Here is a 15386-nt window from a genome sequence, read left to right as displayed (position 1 = left end):
AACATTCTAGGAATAAGGGTGGGGGGGGGGGTTAAGACCCACAGCCACCTTGTGCACCTTACTGCAAAAGGTTAGTCAGTGAAGAAGAATTTGGCACAAAATTCAGACAAAACCAACACATCCCCGGAATTCTCATGAACTGCCGGCGATTCCCCGGGTAATGGAAATCCACTCTGGCTTTAACCTTCACTGAGCGTGGGAGCACCCCTCCACATTGCAAAAATCTGAAAAATCTGAAGCTTGTTTTGACATATCTGTATACTTCGCGATTCTCTCCCGATTGAAATGCGTTGGTTTAAGTGTCATTCTGTTTACCACAAAAAATTCTGGAAAACGCTCCTATTCAAAATGCATGGGTTTACACATCGTTCATTGTAGCACAAAAAGTCTGGGACATGATTCAATAAATTCACCTTCGTGAGCACGAAATCGCCTGATACCGGTTTGCCAGCATGTTGGGGCTAGAGTAGTATTTTGATCTAGTCATAGGCATTTGTGTCCAGAAGATTTGCTGTTACTCCTCAGTCAACGAGAAAATCTATGGGTCAGTCAGCATGAAGAACCTCTTTCACTGATGGTTTCAAGTCATCAGGCGTTTGTGTGACCTAGACATAATAATGATCTGAGCTGGAGCCAGCCATCGCCGCTTGACACACTGCAGCAGCCTGATATTCCTCCAGTTCAATATTTCTCACTCCCTGCTTTTCATTTTCTCTCTTGTATTCTGGTCTTAACTATGTGTTGGATATATTGAGTTTTGTTTCATTGTTTTGACAGGCAGGAACGTGCAAAGCGATAGAGATTATCACAGTTTTTACGCGTCTGAAACTCGTCTGGAAATGTTGCCGACTACCTTGATGGGGAAATGTACCCCCAGAGTTTGTGCATGAGGATTTTGTCTGTTGAGTTTGTTTTGTCTGGAAACGTTTTTGTGTATCCAGTTCTTGTGCATGAAGCTCGGTATAGCAACTTACTATATTTCCTGTTTATTTAAAATGCTTGAGGCCTGTACTTGTATCTCAAGACTCCAGCCAGTGTCAAAAAGATCTTTGAGAGCCAAGCCTGAGACTCTCAGTGCTTTTCCTCCGAAGTGTTGATGTGCAGTGTTTATTTATTTTTCCACAGCAAATTCACAGTTCTGGGCTTGCCTTCTCAGCCTCGTGTGATATTCATCAACAGTCTCTCCTGGGTTTTGCTTTGCCTGACGGAACATGAGGAATGTCTCACTCTACATTTTTCTGGCGTTAAAATAGTCTGTGAGCAGTTTTATTGCTGTATCGTAGTCATCTAATAGTTGTCCCTTTTTTTCGAATGTCTCAAATATATCTTGCAAAGACCAACAGTGTCTCATTAACTTAAGCGTGTGTGTGTGTGGTTTTGGGGGGGGGGGGCCTGCAGTCTTCGGTGAGGGTTTCAGTTCGCAATTCTATATACAAACACCTGATTCCGCTGTTTCAATCAAAACTATTGTTGTTAACAGTATTACCGATGCAGTATTTATCTTTATTTTTTGTGCCTGATGGAAGTATGTTTTCTTTCCCTATGAGAGTTTTAACTTTGTTAATGCATAATAATTAAAAAATCTGTATTTAAAAAAATGTATATATACATTGGTAGTTAAGGCGGGACAATATTGTCGTTAAGGCTGCCGCCTTAACCATACAGTTCTGGGGGAAACACTGAGTAGTGTTGGATGCTAAAAGTTGTGTTTGTTCAATAGAACGGTTAGGGTTAGGAGAATCCTCCAGCATGTAGGCCTACTACTGGCATGGCAAAAAAACACTGGTCTAGGCAAAAGAGGTTTCTGGAAATCTTTGTGTCCACCACTCAGAGCCGGCCCTGGGCATAGGCAGTATAGGCAAATGCTAGGGGCGCCGTCATCCGCGGGTGGCGCCGAAAACGGGGGGAGAAAAAAAGATATATATATATAAATATCTATGTATATATATCTATATATCTATATATATATATACTATTTTTTTTTTACCACTTACTACTATTATTTCGAAATATTATTTAAGCCCACAGCAACATACAGTCATAGCAAAGACCATTAAATAATGGAGAAGCCTGTTTTCTGGGTGCCTGCCTGGCTCGTTGCTCTGTACCTGCCCTCTTTGAGGTGGGCGGGGTCAAGAGGCCAGCTGCCTGAATCAGACCGGACCGTGACCCCGAGACGCAGAAAACGATTAATGACACTGTATCGGAATTATGTCCAAAAGACTGAAGCAATCTGGCTCCCAAGGAAGGAAAAGAAGGAAAGAAGAGGAGGAAAAACGTGAAAAAGATAGAGGCACAGTAATGTCAATGTGATAAAGTGCATGAAATTAATAGTTTAATGCATCGTAGTTACCGTTGTTGGAGCAGAGTGTTAACTTGCTAGCTTACTTCGGACGATAGCAACAATTGTTTAATAATCAATGAATAGCTGAGTCGACTTGTGTTAATGTTACTCCACCTTAAATTCATCAGGGACGTTTGGAAACTTAACGTTAGGCCCGTTCAGGTGTTATTTTACAGGTGTCTTTCCTGCTTGTATGTCAGTTAAAATCGTTTTAGTTGTCCATCCCCTTTGTAATAGGGTGGTTGTAAGCATTTGGTTTTATGTGTCACAGTTTATGTTTGTTAAAGTTGACATCAGTGTTAAAGTGCAGTTAAAGTGTATGAATGTTAATATTTCATACCTTAGCTTTCACATATCATTCATAGGCTATATATACATATATATTCAATTCAGTGCACTTTACTGGTTTTTGCACTGTGGTTAGATTGAATTGCATTGCATTGACAATAAAGTTGAATGAATCTCATCCCATTTTCATCATTAGTCTATATTAGTCTCATGTATAGCACACCAAGCATCTGTTTTTTTATTAAAATGTAACATGCAGTCGTCACATATACTTCTCTTCTCTCTTCAGATGCACTTTTAAAACATTTCAGCAACACCCCCAGTGACACAGCATCAGGTGCTGCTGTCCCGTCTACCTCTGCACAGCCCTGATACATTATTGTATTTTTTTTATACTTCAGTTGAGTGCTTGTTTAATCTCTGGTTAGAACCAAACTAGATAAACCATACTACATTTAATTGTATTTACAATAATTTGAATATGAACTCTATCGACTATTTTGCTTATGAATGCCTTTAGTAAACATCATGCATTTCTTTGCAGTATTTTATGCATACCTTATTGTATTTATGATTCATTGCTTGTTACTTGGTTTGTAATACGTTTCGTGTGTTTAATTTTCTATCTAAAATCAAAGAGTCTCAAAGACAAAGCTTTGTAGCTTCTCTGAGTTTGTGAACATTGGTAGTCGAATTTACTGTGCGATCCAAAGGGGTAGGGGGCGCCAGTAAAAGTCTTGCCTAGGGCCCCAAATTGGTCAGGGCCGGACACTTCCTGTAAGGTTACCAACGCTCCAGACTCCGCCCCTTCGCTCCGTCACATTATGTTGCTTTTAGGGGGGGGTTTGTTTGGGGAATTTAGAGTTGTTTTGATAGTTTACGTAGTAGGGTTAGGGCTAACAGTCTGATGGCCCATTCCACACACATCATTGAATGCTTCTACTATGCTACTACACGTGCCTCTGTGATGAGCTAGCTAGATGAGTAGCACTACACTTCAAGCTCATGTTTCATCATTTCTGAGCAGACCACTGAGACGGTTGGGCAGTACCTGTCTAGGCAGTGCTTTATTCCCAGGATTCTTCTCAGGGTGATACGATTGCTTGGTAGCTGAAGCTCGGCGATGGCGCTGACAGTGTCCTCATCTGAATAAATGCAGAGCTTGTCGAGGCATTGTTCGAGGTCAGGATTAATGCAGGGGACATTTAGGCAGAGCCAAACAGGGTGGTGGCTTGACATATTGGTTAACGGTGTGTAAGGTTGATCGCTGAAGGACCTGATGGAGCTCTTTGATGGAGCATTGACAAGCGTGTGAAGACTGTCAAAGGAGGCGGCAGAGCTGGCCGATACCTGGGAGGTATTCCATTATGGTGGCATTGGACGTGGGGTACCATGATGAAGGACATGTCGGGCAGGCTTTCGGTGGCGCCAGACCTGAGAAGAAGCCGGGAATGCCTGTGGGTATTTTAGGTGGTAGGGGGCCCTACCTTCCTGATTGCCGGTTGAAGACACAGTTGTGTCAAGGCTGGTTATTCTCCTCGTGAACCTGTGGGTGGTCGAACGTGACAGCGCAGTAAGTGGGCACAACTTCGGTGAGGTAGCCCTCTATTCTTGAATCGTCCGAATTCCTTGTCTGCAGTATACATTCTACGAGATCGACAACTTCTAGACCTTCTTCTCTAAACTCGTTAATTATCATGGAGGCTGCAGCTAATACAATGGCCATTATTTTCTCCATTTGTTTGTTTAATTTGATGACAGTTTAAAACAAACGTTGAGAACGTTGTCTAAAAATCGTTAAAATTGTATTGCTTAAAGTCAACGCGCTCGCTGCGAATGTTCGCAGATTCTGAACAAACCTCTGATGTCCTCCCAAATTGAGGATGTCGTGGGTCTAGTTTTAGGACTGTTTAATGTCTTACCCAGGGCTGTTAAAGACACCCCCTGGGTTGACACAGTTCCCAGTACATGTGTTAGAGTTAGCGGGTGACAGGCAGGCAGGTAGGACCCAATAGCAGACAGTTCAGGTAAAGGACAATTTATTAGCTCCAAAAAGGCAAGGAACACCGAGAACACATAGGACACAACTCACCACAATGATACGACGAGGAACAAAGGAAAGACAAGGGTTTAAATACAAAACACAGGGCCCGCAACGAGAAACAGCTGAAACACATTAGGGGAGGGAGAAGAAATCCCACAGGAGGGAAACTTGACAGGACATGGGGAGAAACAAGACAGAGATAAAGTAAAACAGGAAACACAGGGAAACACACCAAAACAAAACAAGGAAACAGACATACCATGACAACACGACGTTGACACTGGAACAACTGCGCCAAATAAAACAACAATCTTACAGTTTGACTCCTCAGTATCGTGTCGTGGAGATCGGTGCTATTGAGCCCACTGTAAATGAGTGGAGCTCCCCAGTTGTCTTTGTGGAGAAAGGAAGCGGGTACTTGCTGTTTTGACTACAGAAATGTCAATGCTATGACAGGCACCGATGCATGCCGTGGGTCTTTTCACTCCCCTCACTCCCTTCTTCCTAGAACGCTAAGCCCAAAACACTTAAAATGAAAAAAGTGTTTTTGATATTTTTCAGAAATACTTTTGGATATTTTTCAGAAATTCTATTTAATATAGTATTTATATTTAGGAAATAACAATATATTATCTGCTGTGGCATCCCGCCCCTGAAGCCTCGGCCTGAACGGGCCCGCGGAACCGTGAAGGACGGGGTGTACCACCCCCACCCACCAGCCGGCGACGGAGAGCACCGGGTCCTTCCCCCCAATCAGCGGGATGGGGGACACCTGGCGGCGGGGAGGAGAAAGGCCCGGAGCCACTACAAGAGAGGCAGAGACAAGCATGGACGGGAGAGGCAGAGAGACGCATGGACTGCAGAGGCTTGAGGCTCACGGAGACCCAAGCGCACCCTTATCCTCTTTGCTATTGAAATAAACGCCGAAAGTCGGCTTAAACCATCCGTTGCCACGTGTTTCACTTACTCCCGGCGCATTCCTCATTCCCGGATACCACATATGGTGGAGAATGCAGGCATCTTGAGCGTTCCCACTACTACTACCCCACCATGCAGAACCCGGACGGAGCCGCGGCGCTGGCTGCCCAGCAACACCAGCGGGAGACCACCGAGAGCCTCGCCCTGCTCCGCGAAGCCGTTCTGCGGCTGACTCAGCACGCCGTCCGTGCTGCGCCGACCGCCGCCCCGACCAGCCGCCTCACGAAGCTGGGACCGGAAGACGACGTGGAGGCTTACCTCGAGGTCTTCGAGCGGACCGCACAGAGGGAAGGCTGGCCAGAGGAGCAGTGGGCGCACATTGTGGCGCCGTTCCTCACCGGACCCGCCCAGCAGGCGAGCCAGGACCTGCCGGCGGACGTCGCCCGCCAGTACCCGGCGCTCAAACAGGCCATACTGGCCTACTACGGCCACAACCTCGCGGCGCGCGCGCAACGCGCGCAGGATTGGCGGTTTGACGCGCAGGGAGCTGTGCGCACCCAGATCGCCCAGCACAGCCGGCTGGTGAAGCGGTGGCTGACAGCGGGAGAGGGCCCCGGCCCGATCGACCGGGTGATCATTGACCACACCCTGCGGCGACTCCCGCCGGACGCCCGCCGCGTGCTGGCCCACCATCACCCTGCCACCGTGGACGACCTGGTCCTCCAGCTGGAGAACTGGCAGGTGGCCCAGCTCCTGAACGCCGGGTCCGCCCCAGCCCCACGGCGCCGTGACCGGCCAAGCCCCGAGGGGACCCCCCAGCGGCAACCCGGCTCCCGGCGTCACCCCCCTGAGCGGAGTACCGGAGAACCGGGAGGTGCGGCGCTGCTTCGGGTGCGGCCAGTACGGCCACATCGCTCGCTACTGCCCGAGGGGACGTGATGTGTCGATGCCGTCGGCGTACGCGGACCCGGGGGCGGACCCCACGTGCATGTTGGCGACCTGCTGGACGCGGGGAACCTCTGGGAGTCCGACCATCCCGGCGCGGGTAATGAACCAGGACACGCAGGCCCTCTTGGACACCGGCAGTGCGGTTACCCTCCTTCGCCCCGACCTGGCGGGCGGGAAGGCCGGGGATCCGATGGAGGTGGCCTGCGTCCACGGGGACACCCGGACATACCCCACATGCCACGTGGTAGTCCGCACCACCCATGGGGTATTCACGATCCGGGCGGGGATTGTCCCCCACCTTCCGGTCTCCGTGTTAATCGGAAGGGACTGCCCGATTTTCCACCGGCTGTGGGACCCGACGCGGGAGCTACGGAGCTGGAGAGGCCCTCCCCGCAGAGGGGCGCGGGGGGTTCGGCAGGCCTACGGGGCCACCCGGCGCCCATCGTCCCCGGGGGAGCTGACGGCGGAGGACGAGGGATCGGAGGGGAACGGACCTTCCCCACCGGGGACCCCGGCGCGCACGGCGAGAGGACCCGTCCGGAGCGAGACACCGGAACCTACCCCCGACACCCCGGAGACCCTCACAGCCTCCGAGCAACCAGACCCACCGGAAGACCCGGAGAGCTCCCCCCTTACTGAGTTCTCGGACTTCTTACCAGAGGGGGGGGGAGGCTCGTCCCGACCCGGCCAGTTCGCCACCGCACAGCTCCAGGATGAGGCCCTCAAGCACGCCTGGAGCCACGTCCTGGTTCATGACGGGCAGGCCCGAGACTCGGTGAGTCACACACCACACCCGCACTTCAGCACCAGGGGGGGTCTGTTATATCGGGTAGCCTCCGGGGAGGGGGGAGTGAGGGAACAGTTGGTGGTGCCCCGTTCCTACGTCAGTAAAGTGCTTTTTATGGCCCACACCCACCTCCTGGGGGCCCACCTGGGCATGGACAAGACCCGGGAGCGGGTCCTAGCCAGGTTCTATTGGCCGGGGGTTAAGCGGGATGTTGAGCGCCACTGCCAGGGATGCCCCGAGTGCCAGCGGGTAGCCCCCCGGGCCATCGCTAGACACCCCCTCATTCCCATGCCCATCATCGAGACCCCCTTCGAGCGTTTGGCCTTAGACATCGTGGGCCCCCTTCCCAAGACCAGCCGGGGCCACCGCTATATCCTGGTGCTAGTGGACTACGCCACCCGGTACCCCGAGGCCCTTCCCCTGCGCGCCGCCACCACCAAGGCGGTCGCCCGTGAACTTATGCTCCTCTTCAGCCGGGTGGGGATAGCAAAGGAGGTGCTCACCGATCAGGGGTCGTGCTTCATGTCACGGGTGATGAAGGAGGTCCTCAGGCTCCTGCAGGTGAAGCAGCTCCGGACCTCGGTGTACCACCCCCAGACGGACGGCCTGGTCGAGCGGTTCAACAAGACCCTTAAGCAGATGCTTAAGAAGACCATGCAGGCCGACGGGAAGAATTGGGACCAACTACTACCCCACGTACTGTTCGCGGTACGGGAGGTCCCCCAGGCGTCCACCGGATTCTCCCCCTTCGAGCTGCTGTACGGGCGGAGGCCCCGCGGGATCCTGGACATCGCCAAGGAGGCCTGGGAGAGCCAGCCGTCCCCCCACCGCACCACCGTGGACCACGTGGAGCAGGTGCGTGACCGCATGGCCCGGGTGTGGCCCATTGTCCGGAGGCACCTCCAGCAAGCGCAGCAGGCCCAGGCGAGGGTCTATAATCGAGGAGCCCAGCTGAGGACCTTTCAGCCAGGGGAACGGGTCCTGGTCCTGGTCCCCACGGCGGAGTGCCGGTTCCTGGCAAAGTGGCAGGGACCCTACGAGGTGGTGGAACGCGTGGGCGAGGTGAACTACCGGGTCCGCCAGCCAGGGAGGCGGAAGCCGACGAATCTATATCACATCAATCTCCTGAAGCAGTGGAGGGGGGGGGAGCCGACACCCGCCGACCCCGCTCCCTTGTCCCTGGCGGCCCGGCAGGAGATCCCGGAGGTGCCGGTGGGGGAGGACCTCAGCCCGGCCCAGAGACACGACCTGGACGAGATCGTCCTCCAGCACCGGGACGTGTTCTCCGACCTGCCGGGGAGGACTGCCGCCACCCACCACGACATCCGGACGGCACCAGGCATAAGGGTAAGGGTTCCGCCCTACAGGATCCCAGAGGCCCGGAGGGAGGCCATACGGGCCGAGGTGCGCCGAATGCTGCAGCTCGGCGTGATAGAGGAGTCACGCAGCGCCTGGTGCAGCCCGGTGGTCCTGGTGCCCAAGCCGGATGGAACCTTCAGGTTCTGTAATGACTTCAGGCGGCTGAACGAGGCATCGGAGTTCGACACCTACCCCATGCCCCGGGTCGACGAACTTATCGAGCGCCTGGGCCCGGCACGGTACCTGTCGACCCTGGACCTGACCAAGGGGTACTGGCAGGTGCCGTTGACCCGGGCGGCCCGGGAAAAGACGGCGTTCTCCACCCCGGGGGGACTGTACCAGTACACCGTCCTCCCCTTCGGGGTACACGGTGCCCCAGCCACATTCCAGCGGATGATGGACCAGCTCCTGAGGCCCCACCAGGATTACGCGGCGGCATACATCGATGACATCATCATCTACAGCCCCAGCTGGGATATCCACGTCCGCCAGCTAAGGGCCGTGCTGGGAGAGCTGCGGAGGGCGGGCCTCACCGCTAACCCGGCCAAATGTCGCCTCGGGAGAGAGGAGACGACGTACCTGGGGTACCGGGTCGGGAGAGGGACAGTGCGGCCGCAGGAAGGCAAGGTAGCCGCCATACGGGCCTGGCCGCAACCCAGGACCAAGAAGCAGGTGAAGGCGTTCTTGGGGCTGGTGGGCTACTACCAGCGCTTCATTACCGGGTACGCCACGCTGGCCAGCCCCATGAACGACCTAACCCGTAAGGCCTTACCAGACCGGGTTACCTGGTCAGAGGCGGCGGACCGGGCGTTCAAGACGCTCCGGGAGGCTCTGTGCTCAGAACCGGTACTAATCACACCTGACTTTAACCTCCCTGTGATTGTTCACACAGACGCCTCGGAGGTGGGACTTGGGGGGGTCTTGTCCCAGGTCCGGGCCGGAGAGGAGCACCCGATAACCTACGTCAGCCGGAAGCTCCTCCCCAACGAGCGCAATTACTCCACCGTGGAGAAGGAGGCCCTGGCCATTAAATGGTGCCTGGAAAAGTTGCGATACTACCTCCTGGGGAGGGAGTTCACCTTGGTCACCGACCACGCCCCCCTGAAGTGGATGGCGGGGGCCAAGAACACCAACGCCCGGGTGACACGGTGGTTCCTGGCTCTCCAGGATTTCCGGTTCCGGGTGGACCACCGACCGGGCCGGGAGCATGCCAACGCCGACGCCCTGTCACGTCGGGATGCCTGTCTGGGCGGGTTCCCCGGAGACCAGGGGCTTGAGCAAACGGGGGGGGAGTGTGGCATCCCGCCCCTGAAGCCTCGGCCTGAACGGGCCCGCGGAACCGTGAAGGACGGGGTGTACCACCCCCACCCACCAGCCGGCGACGGAGAGCACCGGGTCCTTCCCCCCAATCAGCGGGATGGGGGACACCTGGCGGCGGGGAGGAGAAAGGCCCGGAGCCACTACAAGAGAGGCAGAGACAAGCATGGACGGGAGAGGCAGAGAGACGCATGGACTGCAGAGGCTTGAGGCTCACGGAGACCCAAGCGCACCCTTATCCTCTTTGCTATTGAAATAAACGCCAAAAGTCGGCTTAAACCATCCGTTGCCACGTGTTTCACTTACTCCCGGCGCATTCCTCATTCCCGGATACCACACTGCATATTGTACCTTTTTTGTTTACTGGCCACAATACTGGAGATTTCTGAAACAGTGGCAGAAAGGTAACCTAGTACACTTTACTTTTTAGATTTTGAAGTCAGTTATTTTGTTTATCTCTCTGTCTAATATTCAATTGAGTTGTTTCAACCGCAGGTAGAATACTATGCACCAATCCTTGTATCGTGAACTCAAGTCGTTATTCCTATTATTTTAGTTTGATCATGACACATGGATGTATTTTAATGGACAGGAAGTTCAGCCGGTCAACGCCCTGTTTGGCCTTTTTTTCTCTGGATACATCCAGTGATATGGAAACGTTCCTATTATGCAGGGTGTCCATGGTATGCTGGTTGTGTCAACATTAGTTGCAGTTCAAGTGTCCTAAACGTTTATGAGGATATTGTCAGGCTGCTCTTTGAACGTGTCAGAAGCATCAGTTCAGCCGCAGGAGTTTCATCACCTTTCAGGGTTTCACCTCCAATAAACCCATTTAATTAATCCCACTTCCACTGTCGTCTGCGCTTGGCTCCAGCTTTCTGATGTCTGCAGATTCTTATGTCTCAACACAGGAGTGACAGCCAAACTTTTTATTTAGTATTTACCAACTTTTATTTCTATCTTTCCATCTATCTTTCTATATCTACATGTATGTATGTATATATATTTATATATTTACATATATATTTATCTATATATATATAATTTGATTAAATCAAATAAAGTTATTAGAAGGTTGTCTTAGGAAAGCATTGGTATTAAAGTTCATGGATACAATATGAATGATACAACTTGAATGATCTAACAGTTCAACATTTCATCATACAACGGAAAGAAAAGAGGAAACTGGAAACACTGACTTCAAGTTGTGACTTCTTGTTTAAACACTACACACACATTTTCCCATGCCAACCTTTTATTAGATTAAACATTGATACACAATATGAGACAGATATATAAATGTTTTCGATATATAAATGTCTTGTTAAACCAGGGCCTTTATTCCCTGAAAGGGTCGAGGAAGGTGCATGATGCATCATTACATGGTGGAGGAACAAAGGCAGAGTACACAGGCGGGAAAAAACAGCTAAACAATGATAAACTAGTAAGATAATCAGTCCTGATATTAGACCCAATATTAGACTGAAACAAATACATTTCATTAAAAAAGTATAATCAAAAAGGGTGTTCAGTGTGGATGACTGAAGCAGCCTCACCTGGCACAACGAACTTCTACAATAAATTGTCTTTCCACATTTTTCCATACATTTACCGCATTTAGAAGATGCTTTCATCCAATGTGGCCTTCAGTGGTTCAATCACACATTCATCATCACGCACTGACGAGGGGGTCAACAACGCAAGGCGACCACTAGCTCGTCGGGAGGTGTTAGGGTTGGGGCTCATGAGACCTGCACAATGCACTTGTCACAATGTCTTCAGGAAAATTCTTTCTTACTGTCAACGTATATTGGTATTTAAAAAGAGGATAGGCCTATATATTGGTTAAGAGAAACAGCAATGGGGACACTGGTTATATAGTGAGAATCGTTACCATGTAAGCAACTCAGTCGTCAGACATTCTGAATACCTTTATTACGTAGTTATTACACTACTGTGTAATAGGATGATTCTACTGATTATACTGAAAAGGGAATTATTTCCCAATCCACCTCACATTGTCTTCAACCACCCTGCCAGAGTTCCCTAACCTAAATATAATAATCTAGGACTAGGAACCCAGTGGAAATAATCACTCTGGGATGATGTGTACTCGCTGTCCCAGGCAGCAGGGCTCAAGACTAACATTTATACTAACTTTTTAATTTGTTGGCACCAAATGTCACGTACCATCCATCTGTGTGATATATTTTAAAAGAATTACTCACTTCAAATAAAATGTCAAATGTTTTTATCGCATAGGTGGTCTTTTTTTCTACCGCCAGCGCTAAGGCTCCTCCTCCTATATCAAAAAGTTCTACCTATAATAACAGGCTGCTAAGGTAAAGCATGCATGAAAACAATCTGTGACACTCATTAGATACATTATATTTGAACACAAGCTTTTGATAGAACTTAAAAACACCATAAACATAAAATATTAATACAATAATCAACAAGCAACCATGTTTATTGAAAATGTTGTCCTGCACATTTAATCTGGATTATTTGGTCATTATATCCTCATTTATATCGATGTGAAGGGACAGGTAGGGAAGGCTTTTATAGCTTTATATAGTGTCTAGAACTTTACAGACAGCATTTAAACTAAATACAGTGTTCTGCAGTGTAACTAGTAATGCAGTGCACTGAAAACGTTGATCATGAGATCTAAATGATCATGGAGGGGATTAGCAGATTACCAGTCACGGCTTTTTGGGAATCAGGTATTCAAGTTATAATTTCATGTTACCTGTTTTTCGTGAGTTTAATATGGTTTTCTCTCACCCCAGGATCTCCAACCACTTACCTACCTGCCTACCTTCTTCTGGTTCATCTGCCCGTCTACCTGCCTGTAACGCTGCCGGCGTTCCCGTCTACCTGCCTGTAACACTGCCGGCGTTCCCGCCTACCTGCCTGTAACGCTGCCGGCGTTCCTGTCTACCTGCCTGTAACGCTGCCGGCGTTCCCGCCTACCTGCCTGTAATTCTGCCAGTGTTCTCGTCTACCTGCCTGTAACACTGCCGGCCTTCCTGTCTACCTGCCTGTAACCAGTGTTGTGCCTGAACGCGTTCATATTTTCGGCGAACGTGAACTGAACGTACTGTATTACTGCCTGGTGAACGTTGCTGTGAACTCGTTCATTCTGGTGTCTGTGAACGGAACGCTCACTCGGTTTAACTTCGTTCAATAGGGGGGTTATTTGTTAATCAACAAACAGATGCGCGCGCAGAATGAGAACATTTGTTTGACCGGTTGCCATGGTTATCTCTGTGTGGTTAATTTGCAGTTGCGGTGTTGTCAGCTTACTGTTACATTAAACTGTAATCAGAAAATGGGGTTATATGCTATAGACCAATAGTACCTGTGGTATAAAGGCTGGGACGAATTTCAAATTATAAATATGTACACTTTATGTTGAAAGTATAGACCGTCCCTATTCCCATTGAAACGAATGACGCAGTGATTATTCTTTGAATACGAGAGCTGTTGAATTGTGACAAAGGAATTAAACTGTAATCAGACAACGCGGTTATATGCTATAGAGTAGACCCTATTATCTGTGGTATAAAGGCTGAGACGAATTTCGAATTATAATTATGTACAATCCATAACGTTAGCTCTCTGGCTCATAGCTCAGCGGACTAGAATACCTCCTAGAATCATTGCTGTTTACGTTTGGTTGTAGTCATTTCGCTCGGTTCTCCGACTCAACAGTAGGGCTCGAACCGAGCGAAAAGAAAACAACCAAATATTAACACCCCCCTTTTCCGTTTCCGGCCAACGAACAATGAATCTCCCAACAGAAATCAATGGGGTTTACAAAATGCGCTAAATGTGCAATAAAACACGATAGAAACTGTATTTCGCTACGATGCTTGATTCAACCACTCTATTTCATCCTAGACAAACCACAAAGTGGGCTCAATGTTCAAAATACCGGAAAAAAATAATATCTCACAGCAACATATTGGAAGAAAGAACTATTAACTAGTTAATTCTTTGGAACTGTGAACTTAGAAATGTTGAATTATGAACGTTCAACTGAACTAGTTCATTTTAAAATTTGTGAACTGAACTTTGAACTTTGAACTAGTTCACGTAGAAAGTGAACTTTCCCTACACTGCCTGTAATGCTGCCGGCGTTTCTGCCTTTCCATCTCCCTCAGCTCAGCTTTCCTACCGTCCTCATTCCCCATTTCCCCTACAATAAACCCCTGGCTAATCCTCTTCCTCCCATGGTCTGCTTCTGTGTTTCTGGTCCCCCCGCGTTTTGGAAAGAACAGCTGAACCGCACATCTAACCCTCTGTTAGCTGTGGCTTGTCGATAGCCAATATAATCTAAAAAAGAAAGACAAAGTCCTACAGAATAGCTGTAACGCTGCCTGCCTTCCTGTCTACCTCCCTGTAACGGTAATAGCTTTTATCCAAAGTTAGCAGTTAGGGTTAAGTGCTCAGGGAGACTTTAACACAGCTAGGAGAATCTGTGTGTGTTACTACAGCTTACATAGGGTCGCTGAGGAACCAGTGCACAATAAATCAAACCCAGCGTAGAGGTCCTGGTTGAATGTGGACTCGAAGGTGTGGATGTGTGTCAGTGTGTCTTTAGACCCAACAACACCTGGGGACACTCTGTAGAAGGACAGAGTGCCAGCAAGCCGGTTCAGATACACTCCTACTTTCTTAGAGCCAGCGGGCAGGAGACGTTTGTCTGTTTTTCTACCGTTGTAACAGGCACAGTAACGATCACCATGACATTCAAGACTCCAGGACTTGTTGTTGGATCCAAGCCTGTTGTCATAGCCCTCTCGGCTCCTGGTGATTCTTCCTCTGTGGGTCACAACTATCGAAACACCTCCTTTGCAAACTACCTCCCAGTAACTGCGGCCAGTCAGAACCTCTCTACACAACACCTGTCTCAAGGTATCAGATCTCTTTGGGTGATCAGGATACTCTTCAACAAGCGTCGCCTCTCTGTCCCCAGAAAGAGAAAGTCGGCTGTTGGCCGTGTTTGGGTCCAGTGTGAGATCAAAGGCATCTGACAAGAGAACAAGACACTATTAGGGGGCTGAAATTTCAGCCATTTCATGGAGTCAGATTTTTTAAGAAAATAATTATTCAGTTATTCAAATAATGGGAATAACATTATTATTAATATGACCTAAACCACTAATAATAATTATAATAGTATTATTAATAATAATAATAATAATACAAATAATACAAATAACCAAATGCTAATAATTGTGCACTACTACAACTACCAATAATAATTATAATATACTCAAAATAATTAATTAGATCACTTAAAAATGGATTGATGATTAATGTTTATTTTTATTAAATTTACTTGAGTAGTAGGCTATTAATATTATTGTTAA

At 49.2% G+C, this 15386-nt stretch overlaps 1 protein-coding gene across 29 annotated transcripts in view; it reads right to left on the bottom strand.

Moving 5' to 3' along the window:
* Positions 1-15386, bottom strand: part of LOC130372264 (NACHT, LRR and PYD domains-containing protein 3-like) — an 88577-nt gene that overhangs the window by 47604 nt on the left and 25587 nt on the right. For 6 of the 29 annotated variants that reach the window (XM_056578185.1, XM_056578193.1, XM_056578180.1 and 3 more), the window contains one exon: positions 14208-15043. The exons of the other annotated variants lie outside the window; for them this stretch is intronic. In XM_056578185.1, coding sequence (XP_056434160.1) covers positions 14502-15043 — 542 coding nt within the window. In that variant the 3' untranslated portion in view covers positions 14208-14501. Of the gene's footprint in view, positions 1-14207; positions 15044-15386 lie in introns of those variants that run through there. 29 annotated transcript variants of the gene reach the window in all.

This window comes from Gadus chalcogrammus, chromosome 19, assembly GCF_026213295.1.
Source record: "Gadus chalcogrammus isolate NIFS_2021 chromosome 19, NIFS_Gcha_1.0, whole genome shotgun sequence".
NCBI lineage: Eukaryota > Metazoa > Chordata > Actinopteri > Gadiformes > Gadidae > Gadus > Gadus chalcogrammus.
Note: the sequence above shows the minus strand (reverse complement) of the source record. Positions and strands in the feature narration are given on the sequence as shown.